The sequence below is a fragment of the Phyllobates terribilis genome, unplaced genomic scaffold, assembly GCF_046119375.1.
Source record: "Phyllobates terribilis strain yellow unplaced genomic scaffold, ASM4611937v1 Scaffold_9__5_contigs__length_417890890, whole genome shotgun sequence".
NCBI classification, from domain to species: Eukaryota; Metazoa; Chordata; class Amphibia; order Anura; family Dendrobatidae; genus Phyllobates; species Phyllobates terribilis.
In genome coordinates, this window is record NW_027362769.1 from 387,739,473 (window position 1) to 387,754,998 (window position 15,526).

Below are 15,526 nucleotides of genomic sequence, written 5' to 3' on the forward strand. Positions count from 1 at the left end.
TCTGCTCTGACTTGTCCACCGCTCCGGTGGTTCCGCTCTGCTCCGCCTTGTTCACCGCACCTGTGCTTCCGCTCTGCTCTGCCTTGTCCACCGCACCTGTGGTTTCTCTCTGCTCTAACTTGCCCACCGCTCCGGCGGTTTCCCTCTGCTCTGACTTGCCCACCGCACCAGCGGTTTCTCTCTGCTCTGACTTCCCCACCGCTCTGGCGGTTTCCCTCTGCTCTGACTTGCCCACCGCACCAGCGGTTTCTCTCTGCTCTGACTTGCCCACCGCTCCGGCGGTTTCCCTCTGCTCTGACTTGCCCACCGCTCCGGCGGTTTCCCTCTGCTCTGACTAGCCCACCGCTCCGGCGGCTTCTCTCTGCTCTGCCTTGCTCACCGCACCAGCGGTTTCTCTCTGCTCTGACTTGCCCACTGCTCCGGCGGTTTCCCTCTGCTCTGACTTACCCACCGCTCCGGCGGCTTCTCTCTGCTCTGACTTGCCCACCGCTCCGGCAGCTTCTCTCTGCTCTGACTTGCCCACCGCTCCGGCGGCTTCTGTCTGCTCTGCCTTGCTCACCGCACCGGCGGTTTCTCTCTGCTCTGCCTTGCCCACCGCTCCAGCGGCTTCTCTCTGCTCTACCTAGCCCACCGCTCTGGCGGTTCCTCTTTGCTCTGCCTTGTTCACCGCACCTGCGGTTTAGTTCTGCTGTGCTTGCTCACCGCTCCGGAGGTTCCCATCTGCTCTGCCTAGCCCACCGCTCCGGCGGTTCCTCTCTGCTCTGACTTGTCCACCGCTCCGGTGGTTCCGCTCTGCTCCGCCTTGTTCACCGCACCTGCGCTTCCGCTCTGCTCTGCCTTGTCCACCGCACCTGTGGTTTCTCTCTGCTCTAACTTGCCCACCGCTCCGGCGGTTTCCCTCTGCTCTGACTTGCCCACCGCACCAGCGGTTTCTCTCTGCTCTGACTTCCCCACCGCTCTGGCGGTTTCCCTCTGCTCTGACTTGCCCACCGCTCCGGCGGCTTCTCTCTGCTCTGCCTTGCTCACCGCACCAGCGGTTTCTCTCTGCTCTGCCTTGCTCACCGCACCTGCGGTTTCTCTCTGCTCTGCCTTGCCCACTGCTCCGGCGGTTTCCCTCTGCTCTGACTTGCCCACTGCTCCGGCGGCTTCTCTCTGCTCTGACTTGCCCACCGCTCCGGCGGCTTCTCTCTGCTCTGACTTGCCCACTGCTCCGGCGGCTTCTCTCTGCTCTGCCTTGCCCACCGCACCGGCGGCTTCTCTCTGCTCTGCCTTGCCCACCGTTCCAGCGGTTTCCCTCTGCTCTGACTTGCCCACCGCTCCGGCGGCTTCTCTCTGCTCTGACTTGCCCACCGCTCCGGCGGCTTCTCTCTGCTCTGACTTGCCCACCGCTCCGGCAGCTTCTCTCTGCTCTGACTTGCCCACCGCTCCGGCGGCTTCTGTCTGCTCTGCCTTGCTCACCGCACCGGCGGTTTCTCTCTGCTCTGCCTTGCCCACCGCTCCAGCGGCTTCTCTCTGCTCTGCCTAGCCCACCGCTCTGGCGGTTCCTCTTTGCTCTGCCTTGTTCACCGCACCTGCGGTTTAGTTCTGCTGTGCTTGCTCACCGCTCCGGAGGTTCCCCTCTGCTCTGCCTAGCCCACCGCTCCGGCGGTTCCTCTCTGCTCTGCCTTGTCCACCGCTCCGGTGGTTCCGCTCTGCTCCGCCTTGTTCACCGCACCTGCGCTTCCGCTCTGCTCTGCCTTGTCCACCGCACCTGCGGTTTCTCTCTGCTCTAACTTGCCCACCGCTCCGGCGGTTTCCCTCTGCTCTGACTTGCCCACCGCACCAGCGGTTTCTCTCTGCTCTGACTTCCCCACCGCTCTGGCGGTTTCCCTCTGCTCTGACTTGCCCACCGCTCCGGCGGCTTCTCTCTGCTCTGCCTTGCTCACCGCACCAGCGGTTTCTCTCTGCTCTGCCTTGCTCACCGCACCTGCGGTTTCTCTCTGCTCTGCCTTGCCCACTGCTCCGGCGGTTTCCCTCTGCTCTGACTTGCCCACTGCTCCGGCGGCTTCTCTCTGCTCTGACTTGCCCACCGCTCCGGCGGCTTCTCTCTGCTCTGACTTGCCCACTGCTCCGGCGGCTTCTCTCTGCTCTGCCTTGCCCACCGTTCCAGCGGTTTCCCTCTGCTCTGACTTGCCCACCGCTCCGGCGGCTTCTCTCTGCTCTGACTTGCCCACCGCTCCGGCGGCTTCTCTCTGCTCTGACTTGCCCACTGCTCCGGCGGCTTCTCTCTGCTCTGACTTGCCCACCGCTCCGGCGGTTTCCCTCTGCTCTGACTTGCCCACCACTCCGGCGGCTTCTCTCTGCTCTGCCTTGCTCACCGCACCAGCGGTTTCTCTCTGCTCTGACTTGCCCACCGCTCTGGCAGCTTCTCTCTGCTCAGACTTGCCCACCGCTCCGGCGGCTTCTCTCTGCTCTGACTTGCCCACCGCACCAGCGGTTTCTCTCTGCTCTGACTTGCCCACCGCTCCGGCGGTTTCCCTCTGCTCTGACTTGCCCACCGCTCCGGCGGCTTCTCTCTGCTCTGCCTTGCTCACCGCACCAGCGGTTTCTCTCTGCTCTGACTTGCCCACCGCTCCGGCGGTTTCCCTCTGCTCTGACTTGCCCACCGCTCCGGCGGTTTCCCTCTGCTCTGACTAGCCCACCGCTCCGGCGGCTTCTCTCTGCTCTGCCTTGCTCACCGCACCAGCGGTTTCTCTCTGCTCTGACTTGCCCACTTCTCCGGCGGTTTCCCTCTGCTCTGACTTACCCACCGCTCCGGCGGCTTCTCTCTGCTCTGACTTGCCCACCGCTCCGGCAGCTTCTCTCTGCTCTGACTTGCCCACCGCTCCGGCGGCTTCTGTCTGCTCTGCCTTGCTCACCGCACCGGCGGTTTCTCTCTGCTCTGCCTTGCCCACCGCTCCAGCGGCTTCTCTCTGCTCTACCTAGCCCACCGCTCTGGCGGTTCCTCTTTGCTCTGCCTTGTTCACCGCACCTGCGGTTTAGTTCTGCTGTGCTTGCTCACCGCTCCGGAGGTTCCCCTCTGCTCTGCCTAGCCCACCGCTCCGGCGGTTCCTCTCTGCTCTGCCTTGTCCACCGCTCCGGTGGTTCCGCTCTGCTCCGCCTTGTTCACCGCACCTGCGCTTCCGCTCTGCTCTGCCTTGTCCACCGCACCTGTGGTTTCTCTCTGCTCTAACTTGCCCACCGCTCCGGCGGTTTCCCTCTGCTCTGACTTGCCCACCGCACCAGCGGTTTCTCTCTGCTCTGACTTCCCCACCGCTCTGGCGGTTTCCCTCTGCTCTGACTTGCCCACCGCTCCGGCGGCTTCTCTCTGCTCTGCCTTGCTCACCGCACCAGCGGTTTCTCTCTGCTCTGCCTTGCTCACCGCACCTGCGGTTTCTCTCTGCTCTGCCTTGCCCACTGCTCCGGCGGTTTCCCTCTGCTCTGACTTGCCCACTGCTCCGGCGGCTTCTCTCTGCTCTGACTTGCCCACCGCTCCGGCGGCTTCTCTCTGCTCTGACTTGCCCACTGCTCCGGCGGCTTCTCTCTGCTCTGCCTTGCCCACCGCACCGGCGGCTTCTCTCTGCTCTGCCTTGCCCACCGTTCCAGCGGTTTCCCTCTGCTCTGACTTGCCCACCGCTCCGGCGGCTTCTCTCTGCTCTGACTTGCCCACCGCTCCGGCGGCTTCTCTCTGCTCTGACTTGCCCACCGCTCCGGCAGCTTCTCTCTGCTCTGACTTGCCCACCGCTCCGGCGGCTTCTGTCTGCTCTGCCTTGCTCACCGCACCGGCGGTTTCTCTCTGCTCTGCCTTGCCCACCGCTCCAGCGGCTTCTCTCTGCTCTGCCTAGCCCACCGCTCTGGCGGTTCCTCTTTGCTCTGCCTTGTTCACCGCACCTGCGGTTTAGTTCTGCTGTGCTTGCTCACCGCTCCGGAGGTTCCCCTCTGCTCTGCCTAGCCCACCGCTCCGGCGGTTCCTCTCTGCTCTGCCTTGTCCACCGCTCCGGTGGTTCCGCTCTGCTCCGCCTTGTTCACCGCACCTGCGCTTCCGCTCTGCTCTGCCTTGTCCACCGCACCTGCGGTTTCTCTCTGCTCTAACTTGCCCACCGCTCCGGCGGTTTCCCTCTGCTCTGACTTGCCCACCGCACCAGCGGTTTCTCTCTGCTCTGACTTCCCCACCGCTCTGGCGGTTTCCCTCTGCTCTGACTTGCCCACCGCTCCGGCGGCTTCTCTCTGCTCTGCCTTGCTCACCGCACCAGCGGTTTCTCTCTGCTCTGCCTTGCTCACCGCACCTGCGGTTTCTCTCTGCTCTGCCTTGCCCACTGCTCCGGCGGTTTCCCTCTGCTCTGACTTGCCCACTGCTCCGGCGGCTTCTCTCTGCTCTGACTTGCCCACTGCTCCGGCGGCTTCTCTCTGCTCTGCCTTGCCCACCACACCGGCGGTTTCTCTCTGCTCTGCCTTGCCCACCGTTCCAGCGGTTTCCCTCTGCTCTGACTTGCCCACCGCTCCGGCGGCTTCTCTCTGCTCTGACTTGCCCACCGCTCCGGCGGCTTCTCTCTGCTCTGACTTGCCCACTGCTCCGGCGGCTTCTCTCTGCTCTGACTTGCCCACCGCTCCGGCGGTTTCCCTCTGCTCTGACTTGCCCACCACTCCGGCGGCTTCTCTCTGCTCTGCCTTGCTCACCGCACCAGCGGTTTCTCTCTGCTCTGACTTGCCCACCGCTCTGGCAGCTTCTCTCTGCTCAGACTTGCCCACCGCTCCGGCGGCTTCTCTCTGCTCTGACTTGCCCACCGCACCAGCGGTTTCTCTCTGCTCTGACTTGCCCACCGCTCCGGCGGTTTCCCTCTGCTCTGACTTGCCCACCACTCCGGCGGCTTTTCTCTGCTCTGCCTTGCTCACCGCACCAGCGGTTTCTCTCTGCTCTGACTTGCCCACCGCTCCGGCGGTTTCCCTCTGCTCTGACTTGCCCACCGCTCCGGCGGTTTCCCTCTGCTCTGACTAGCCCACCGCTCCGGCGGCTTCTCTCTGCTCTGCCTTGCTCACCGCACCAGCGGTTTCTCTCTGCTCTGACTTGCCCACCGCTCCGGCGGTTTCCCTCTGCTCTGACTTACCCACCGCTCCGGCGACTTCTCTCTGCTCTGACTTGCCCACCGCTCCGGCAGCTTCTCTCTGCTCTGACTTGCCCACCGCTCCGGCGGCTTCTGTCTGCTCTGCCTTGCTCACCGCACCGGCGGTTTCTCTCTGCTCTGCCCACCGTTCCGGCGGTTTCCCCCTGCTCTGACTTACCCACTGCTGCGGTGGCTTCTCTCTGCTCTGCCTTGCTCACCGCACCAGCGGTTTCTCTCTGCTCTGACTTGCCCACTGCTCCGGCGGCTTCTCTCTGCTCTGCCTTGCTCACCGCACCAGCGGTTTCTCTCTGCTCTGACTTGCCCACCGCTCCAGCGGTTTCCCTCTGCTCTGACTTGCCCACCGCTCCGGCGGCTTCTCTCTGCTCTGACTTGCCCACCGCACCAGCGGTTTCTCTCCACTCTGCCTTGCCCACCGCTCCAGCGGCTTCTCTCTGCTCTGCCTAGCCCACCGCTCCAGCGGTTCCTCTTTGCTCTGCCTTGTTCACCGCACCTGCGGTTTAGTTCTGCTCTGCTTGCTCACCGCTCCGGCGGTTCCCCTTTGCTCTGCCTAGCCCACCGCTCCGGCGGTTCCTCTCTGCTCTGCCTTGTCCACCGCTCCGGTGGTTCCGCTCTGCTCCGCCTTGTTCACCGCATCTGCGGTTCCGCTCTGCTCTGCCTTGCCCTCCGCTCCGGCGGTTTCGCTTTACTCTGCTTGTCTACCGCATCTGCGGCTCTGTTCCTGTCTCCCAGTCTGTACTGGACTCTATCCAGCCTGCGCTCCAACCTGCTAGTACCTACCTGTCTGCACTCCAGCCGTGCTCGCCAGTATTTCCCTGCCTGCACTCCAGCCGTGCTTGTCAGTACCCCCCTGTCTGCATACCAGCCGTGCTTGCCAGTACCCACCTGTCTGCAAGCCAGCCGTGCCTGCCAATACCCACCTGTCTGTATGCCAGCCTAACCTGCCTGTTCCTGCATTCCCTGGTGTGGGTCAACAACTGTGACTGGGGTCTGACCTGGAGTAGCACCTGGTCCCTATGCTCGGTTCCTCCTTGGTTCACGGAGTCGTTAGCCGCCGAGCGACCTTGGTCGGATCGGGTAGATACTTAGTTACGCCCCTCCAGGCACTCCTCGGTTCATGGTACAGTGGGATCACTAATCACGCTCACACCAGTCAGTCCGGGCAGTCACAACTTCTTATGTGCCTCTTTGGGTAATGAATTGCCCACCGCCGGTGTAGACAGATGTATCAGTGATCACTGACTGTCTCCTCACTGGCCGTCACCGGTAACTGATCACACGGCGTCATTTACTGTACGAGGTCAGGAGGAAGAGGAACTTACGGATTACTGAAGCTTCCAATGTATTGTTTTCCACTTTCGAATAATTGTTTTGTATTTTGAACAAATCTTTGCTTTCTTACATCTGAAACAGAATCAGATCAATTTAGTACAAATTAAACTTCACAATTATAACATGAATCTAAGAAACATTCCCGAAACCGATAACGCCAATAATTTCTGTATCCCTGAAATGATTATATAGGACTTGTGTCACCAGTTAGTGACAAATATTAGGCAGAAACTCTAATTTTGCACGTTGCATTCATTCACTTCATTAGGTTACCACGGCTGCTATTTTCTATATGACTCTGTTACTGTAATGAGAGGTTACATACTTTTATATTTATACTTTTATATTTTTATCGCATGAAAGTCAATGGAACGAGACATAGAAATGGATTTCGTATTTGTTATTTCTTCTGTACATTATAAAGAGATGAGTAACATTATTCAGCACAGGCAGCCAATAAATGTTACTGTCAATAGTCTGGTCCATAGTGTGGTTATTTTTGGTCCACGACACCAGAACCACCACCCCTATGTGGGGCCCATTATACTGTATGGAGGACTATGTGGGGCCCATTATACTGTATGGAGGACTATGTGGGGACCATTATACTGTATGGAGGAGTATGTGGGGACCATTATACTATATGGAGTACTATGTGGGGACCATTATACTGTATGGAGGACTATGTGGTGCCCATTATACTGTATGGAGGAGTATGTGGGGACCATTATGCTGTATGGAGGACTATATGGGGCCCATTATACTATATGGAGGACTATGTGGGGACCATTATACTGTATGGAGGACTATGTGGTGCCCATTATACTGTATGGAGGAGTATGTGGGGACCATTATACTGTATGGAGGACTATATGGGGCCCATTATACTATATGGAGGACTATGTGGGGACCATTATACTGTATGGAGGACTATGTGGAGCCCATTATTCTGTATGGAGGACTATGTGGGGCCCATTATTCTGTATGGAGGGCTATGTGGGGCCCATTATTCTGTATGGAGGACTATGTGGGGCTATTATTCTGTATGGAGAACTATGTGGGGTCCATTATACTGTATGGAGGACTATGTGGGGCCATTATACTGTATGGAGGACTATGTGGGGCCCATTATTCTGTATGGAGGACTATGTGGGGCTCATTATTCTGCATAGAGGACTATGTGGGGCCCATTATTCTGTATGGAGGACTATGTGGGGCTATTATTCTGTATGGAGAACTATGTGGGGCCATTATACTGTATGGAGGACTATGTGGGGCCCATTATTCTGTATGGAGGACTATGTGGGGCCATTATTCTGTATAGAGGACTATGTGGGGCCCATTATTCTGTATGGAGGACTATGTGGGGCTATTATTCTGTATGGAGGACTATGTGGGGCTATTATTCTGTATGGAGAACTATGTGGGGTCCATTATACTGTATGGAGGACTATGTGGGGCCCATTATTCCGTATGGAGCACTATGTGGGGCCATTATTCTGTATGGAGGACTATGTGGGGCCCATTATACTGTATGGAGGACTATGTGGGGCCCATTATTCTGTATGGAGCACTATGTGGGGTCATTATTCTGTATGGAGGACTATGTGGGGTCCATTCTTCTGTATGGAGGACTATGTGGGGCCCATTATACAGTATGGAGGACTATGTGGGGCCCATTATTCTGTATGGAGGACTATGTGGGGCCATTATACTGTATGGAGGACTATGTGGGGTCCATTCTTCTGTATGGAGGACTATGTGGGGCCCATTACTCTGTATGGAGCACTATGTGGGGCCATTATACTGTATGGAGGACTATGTGGGGTCCATTCTTCTGTATGGAGGACTATGTGGGGCCCATTATTCTGTATGGAGCACTATGTGGGGTCCATTCTTCTGTATGGAGGACTATGTGGGGCCCATTACTCTGTATGGAGCACTATGTGGGGCCATTATACTGTATGGAGGACTATGTGGGGTCCATTCTTCTGTATGGAGGACTATGTGGGGCCCATTATTCCGTATGGAGCACTATGTGGGGCCCATTATTCTGTATGGAGGACTATGTGGGGCCCATTATTCTGTATGGAGGACTATGTGGGGCTATTATTCTGTATGGAGAACTATGTGGGGCCATTATACTGTATGGAGGACTATGTGGGGCCCATTATTCTGTATGGAGGACTATGTGGGGCCATTATTCTGTATAGAGGACTATGTGGGGCCCATTATTCTGTATGGAGGACTATGTGGGGCTATTATTCTGTATGGAGGACTATGTGGGGCTATTATTCTGTATGGAGAACTATGTGGGGTCCATTATACTGTATGGAGGACTATGTGGGGCCCATTATTCCGTATGGAGCACTATGTGGGGCCATTATTCTGTATGGAGGACTATGTGGGGCCCATTATACTGTATGGAGGACTATGTGGGGCCCATTATTCTGTATGGAGCACTATGTGGGGTCATTATTCTGTATGGAGGACTATGTGGGGTCCATTCTTCTGTATGGAGGACTATGTGGGGCCCATTATACAGTATGGAGGACTATGTGGGGCCCATTATTCTGTATGGAGGACTATGTGGGGCCATTATACTGTATGGAGGACTATGTGGGGTCCATTCTTCTGTATGGAGGACTATGTGGGGCCCATTACTCTGTATGGAGCACTATGTGGGGCCATTATACTGTATGGAGGACTATGTGGGGTCCATTCTTCTGTATGGAGGACTATGTGGGGCCCATTATTCTGTATGGAGCACTATGTGGGGCCCATTATACTGTATGGAGGACTATGTGGGGCCCATTATTCTGTATGGAGGACTATGTGGGGCCCATTCTTCTGTATGGAGGACTATGTGGGGCCCATTATTCTGTATGGAGCACTATGTGGGGCCCATTATTCTGTATGGAGCACTATGTGGGGTCCATTCTTCTGTATGGAGGACTATGTGGGGCCCATTATTCTGTATGGAGGACTATGTGGGGCTATTATTCTGTATGGAGGACTATGTGGGGCTATTATTCTGTATGGAGAACTATGTGGGGTCCATTATACTGTATGGAGGACTATGTGGGGCCCATTATTCCGTATGGAGCACTATGTGGGGCCATTATTCTGTATGGAGGACTATGTGGGGCCCATTATACTGTATGGAGGACTATGTGGGGCCCATTATTCTGTATGGAGCACTATCTGGGGTCATTATTCTGTATGGAGGACAATGTGGGGTCCATTCTTCTGTATGGAGGACTATGTGGGGCCCATTATACAGTATGGAGGACTATGTGGGGCCCATTATTCTGTATGGAGGACTATGTGGGGCCATTATACTGTATGGAGGACTATGTGGGGTCCATTCTTCTGTATGGAGGACTATGTGGGGCCCATTACTCTGTATGGAGCACTATGTGGGGCCATTATACTGTATGGAGGACTTTGTGGGGTCCATTCTTCTGTATGGAGGACTATGTGGGGCCCATTATTCTGTATGGAGCACTATGTGGGGCCCAGTATACTGTATGGAGGACTATGTGTGGCCCATTATTCTGTATGGAGGACTATGTGGGGCCCATTATTCTGTATGGAGGACTATGTGGGGCCCATTCTTCTGTATGGAGGACTATGTGGGGCCCATTATTCTGTATGTAGCACTAAGTGGGGCCCATTACTCTGTATGGAGCACTATGTGGGGCCATTATATTGTATGGAGGACTTTGTGGGGTCCATTCTTCCGTATGGAGCACTATGTGGGGCCATTATTCTGTATGGAGGACTATGTGGGGCCCATTATACTGTATGGAGGACTATGTGGGGCCCATTATTCTGTATGGAGCACTATGTGGGGTCATTATTCTGTATGGAGGACTATGTGGGGTCCATTCTTCTGTATGGAGGACTATGTGGGGCCCATTATACAGTATGGAGGACTATGTGGGGCCCATTATTCTGTATGGAGGACTATGTGGGGCCATTATACTGTATGGAGGACTATGTGGGGTCCATTCTTCTGTATGGAGGACTATGTGGGGCCCATTACTCTGTATGGAGCACTATGTGGGGCCATTATACTGTATGGAGGACTATGTGGGGTCCATTCTTCTGTATGGAGGACTATGTGGGGCCCATTATTCTGTATGGAGCACTATGTGGGGCCCATTATACTGTATGGAGGACTATGTGGGGCCCATTATTCTGTATGGAGGACTATGTGGGGCCCATTCTTCTGTATGGAGGACTATGTGGGGCCCATTATTCTGTATGGAGCACTATGTGGGGTCCATTCTTCTGTATGGAGGACTATGTGGGGCCCATTATTCTGTATGGAGGACTATGTGGGGCTATTATTCTGTATGGAGGACTATGTGGGGCTATTATTCTGTATGGAGAACTATGTGGGGTCCATTATACTGTATGGAGGACTATGTGGGGCCCATTATTCCGTATGGAGCACTATGTGGGGCCATTATTCTGTATGGAGGACTATGTGGGGCCCATTATACTGTATGGAGGACTATGTGGGGCCCATTATTCTGTATGGAGCACTATGTGGGGTCATTATTCTGTATGGAGGACTATGTGGGGTCCATTCTTCTGTATGGAGGACTATGTGGGGCCCATTATACTGTATGGAGGACTATGTGTGGCCCATTATTCTGTATGGAGGACTATGTGGGGCCCATTCTTCTGTATGGAGGACTATGTGGGGCCCATTATTCTGTATGGAGCACTATGTGGGGCCCATTACTCTGTATGGAGCACTATGTGGGACCATTATACTGTATGGAGGACTTTGTGGGGTCCATTCTTCTGTATGGAGGACTATGTGGGGCCCATTATTCTGTATGGAGCACTATGTGGGGCCCATTATACTGTATGGAGGACTATGTGGGGCCCATTATTCTGTATGGAGGACTATGTGGGGCCCATTCTTCTGTATGGAGGACTATGTGGGGCCCATTACTCTGTATGGAGCACTATGTGGGGCCATTATACTGTATGGAGGACTTTGTGGGGTCCATTCTTCTGTATGGAGGACTATGTGGGGCCCATTATTCTGTATGGAGCACTATGTGGGGTCCATTCTTCTGTATGGAGGACTATGTGGGGCCCATTATTCTGTATGGAGGACTTTGTGAGGCCCAATATAATGTATACTATATGCCGCGACTTTGTCCAAGTTTTTCAATTTGGCCCTCTGTGCGTTTAAGTTTGACATTCCTGTTTATAGAGATACAGGAACAAGACTCAGTCAGTTACTGATCTCTCTGATATCTATCCATCTACTGCTGACCACTATTGATATACTGTATCCTTCATGGGGTCTATAAATAGCTCAACATTCTCCATTGTGCTTTATAGTCAGCAGGGGCATCGGCACAGGCTCGAGTCCAGTGATCAACTCAACTCTATATTACCTACAATAATGTGAGATAATTTGACTTTGCTCCAAAGTCAAGAATCGTAAAATCCACCTGTAAGTCCGGGGGCACTCACCGATGTGTAGGGGTCCGGTGCTCCGCTCTATGGGACCCTCCTCGCTGGGATGCTCCACTCTGCAGATGATTTCTGATCCTTGGTCTAAACTTATTATTGGGATAAAAGTCACTGAAGCTTCACAGGAATAAGTGTTATCTGTCTGTCTCTTCCCCTTATGTGAGATCTTGTAATTTCTGTCCTTCTTTGATGGTTCTCTGGGCAGATCGGTCACATTTCCATCCTTCTTCGTGAACCAAATAATAGATAGAAGATCAGGGAAATATCCGGAGATATTACAGGTCAGTGTGGCTGATTTACCATCTTCCAGCTCGGGGACATTGATAGATCTGACGTCTGGATGCCAGGGAAAATCTGTAACGTATGGAAGAAGATGAGGATTTAAGCTGGGTCCTGTATAAGTGTCACCGATAATATCAGAGTGGGAAACCCCTAATGAAAGACAAGAGTTTACTTTCTGCAATTGGTGCAATTCTTGGGCGAGATACAATGACGTTTCTTTCTGGAATCAATTTGTCTAGTAAATGAGTATTTTTAGGACTCGTTCAGCTTTAGCACACTAATTCTAGCAATGAAATTGATAACTAAGGCCACGTTCACACTCTCAGTATTTGGTGAATATTTTACATTAGTATTTGTAAGCCAAAATCAGGAGAGGAACAATCAGAGGAAAAGTATAATAGAAACAAGTCACAACTTATGTATCACTCATGTTTTTTTCTGGTTTTCAACCAAAAGCTGCTTCAGTAAAAAACACCAAGGTTACTTACCGGTAGCCGGTTTTTCCTGAGCCCATGACAGCACACCTTGAGAGAGGGATCCGCCCCACCAAGGACAGGAAACCGTCTGAAATAAAAGGGCGGCACCTCTCCCTCGCTTCAGTTGTTTACAGAGCATTGAGAGGACCTCCCTAAACAGGTTAGGCACATAACCAGCACCACAATATACATATACACACCACCCAAAACAGTGCACACCAGGGTGTGTGAAACATAGAAAAAATAGGGGGGGAAACTACGGGTGCTGTCATGGGCTCAGGAAAAACTGGCTACCGGTAAGTAACCTTGGTGTTTTCCCCTCCCCCATGACAGCATACCTTGAGAGAATTTTGGAGAATTTATGAGCACCCTAGGGAGGGACCACCGCCTGAAGTACCCTTCTCCCAAAGGTGAGATCAGAAGAGGACAGATCCAACCGATAGTGCTTAAAGAAGGTGGATGGTGTAGACCAAGTAGCAGCCCTACATATCTGCTCGATCGAGACGTCTGCTCTCTCTGCCCAGGAGGTTGCGACGGCTCTGGTGGAATGAGCCCTCACATTGTCCGGGGCTGGAACCCCTGTGGACGTATAGGCTAAGCAAATGGCCTCCCTGAGCCACCTAGAGACGGTACCCTTGGACACCCCGTGACCTTTCCTACACCCTTGAAAGGCCAGGAACAAAGAATAGTCTTTCCTCCACAGACTAGTCACGTGAATGTACTGTAGCAGGGACCTCCTAACATCTAGGCTATGGAACCTGACTTCCCCTGGGTTCTTGGGATTGCTGCAGAACGAGGGTAGCACAATCTCCTGACTATGGTGAAATCTAGATACCACCTTGGGAAGGTATGCTGGATCTGGCCGCAAGGTGACCCTATCCTCAAAGATTTGTGTGTAAGGAGGATTAACCGAGAGGGCCTGCAGATCACCCACCCTACGGGCTGACGTTAAGGCCACTAGGAGGATGGTCTTAAGGGTGAGAATTTTTGGAGAGACCTTGTGTAGGGGTTCGAATGGTTCACTAGTAAGAGCATTCAAGACTAAATTCAGGTCCCAAGGAGGAACACCCATGGACCTAACCGGTCCTGCTCTGGCACAGGACCTGATAAACCTCGAGATCCACCTATTCCCAGCCAGATTGCAATTGTAGAGTGCTCCCAAAGCTGAAACTTGAACCTTAAGGGTCCCTGTAGCTAGACTCAGGTCCCGCCCCTTTTGCAGAAATTCCAGGATCCCTCTGATCGGAGGTTTGCTCGATAGCGGGATATCTATAAACTCTAGGAATTTATCCCAAACCCTGCTATAAATCTTAGTTGTAATTGGTTTTCTGCTCCAAAATAAAGTAGAAACTAAACCTGGTGAAAACCCCTTGCTACTCAATAGTGACCTCTCAAATTCCATGCCGAAAGATGGAACCCCCTGGCCTGGGCATGGAATACTGGTCCCTGCATGAGAAGGTCCGGCCTCTCTGATAGAATCCAGGCATCTGACACCGACATTAGCCGAAGCAGAGAGAACCAAGGCCTCTTGGGCCAAAAAGGGGCTATCAAAATCACCCTGGCGCCTTCCTCCCGGATCTTCCTCACCACTACTGGAATCATCACTAATGGCGGAAAGGCATAGGCCTTCCTGAACCCCCAAGGAATCTGGAGGGCATCTACGGCATGGGGATTTTCTGCCGGATTTAGGGAGCAAAATCTCTGCACCTTCCTGTTTGCCCTTGTGGCGAACAGGTCTATGTCTGGCTGCCCCCATACCTGGACAATCTGATGGAAGACCTCCGGGTTTAACCCCCACTCCCCCTGTCTTAGGGTATGGCGGCTTAGAAAATCTGCTTTCACGTTTTCTACCCCCTTTATGTGAAGGGCACTGAGGGATAGGAGGTTTCGCTCTGCTAGACAAAGGATCCTGTCTGCCACCACAATCAGAGGGCGTGACCTTGTCCCTCCCTGGTGATTCACATAGGCTACTGCTGTCCGGTTGTCGGACCTGACCTGGACATGGTGATTTTGGATGCGAGGGAGGAAGCCCCTGAGGGATCTTTCTACTGCCCAAAGCTCCTTTATGTTTGAGGATGCTCCCCTCTCGTGGTAAGCCCAGTGACCCTGTATTGACAGTTCTGCCAGATGACCCACCCATCCGGAACTGCTTGCGTCGGTCGTAATTACCCGATCTACTGGTCAGGACCACTGAACGCCTGCGGTCAGATTTCCCCTGACTGTCCACCACAAAAGGGAATCTACTACTTCTGGGGAGAGAGAGAGCCTGCCTTCTAAATGCCTGTTGCAGGACCTCTGTGCTGACAGGACCTCCCACTGAAGCCGCCTCATATGCCCCTGGGCCCACATTACTGCTGGGAGACAGGCCGTCATAGAACCCATGAGGGACATTGCCTCTCTCAGAGACATCTCTGGAGCTTGAATGGCCTTCGAGACTAATGCAATCAACCTGCAGATTTTGTCCTCTGGAAGGAAGCAGGTTTGGTGACGAGAGTCTAGGATTAGACCCAGAAAGGTCTGAGTCCTGGAGGGGGTTAGTCTTGATTTTTGGAAATTCACTAACCACCCCAGCTGATGCAACACTTCCGTGACCACTAGGAGCTGACTGGAGCAGTGGGCTTCTGTTTTCCCTATTATCAAGAAGTCATCTAAATATGGCACGATCACTACATTCTTGATCCGTAGGAAGGCTGTCACTTCTGCTATTAGTTTCGTAAATATTCTCGGGGCAATGGAGAGGCCAAAGGGTAGGGCAGCAAACTGAAAATGCCTCAGCTTCCCCTGAATAAACAG

The 15,526-nt window shown here is 53.7% G+C and overlaps 1 protein-coding gene across 1 annotated transcript in view; it reads right to left on the reverse strand.

The window, feature by feature from the left end:
* Nucleotides 1–15,526, reverse strand: part of LOC141162491 (uncharacterized) — a 94,939-nt gene that overhangs the window by 20,633 nt on the left and 58,780 nt on the right. Inside the window, exons 7-8 of the mRNA XM_073648659.1 lie at nucleotides 11,976–12,329; nucleotides 6,461–6,542 (exon numbers count right to left, since the gene is read on the reverse strand). Coding sequence (XP_073504760.1) covers nucleotides 6,461–6,542; nucleotides 11,976–12,329 — 436 coding nt within the window. The remainder of the gene's footprint in view (nucleotides 1–6,460; nucleotides 6,543–11,975; nucleotides 12,330–15,526) is intronic.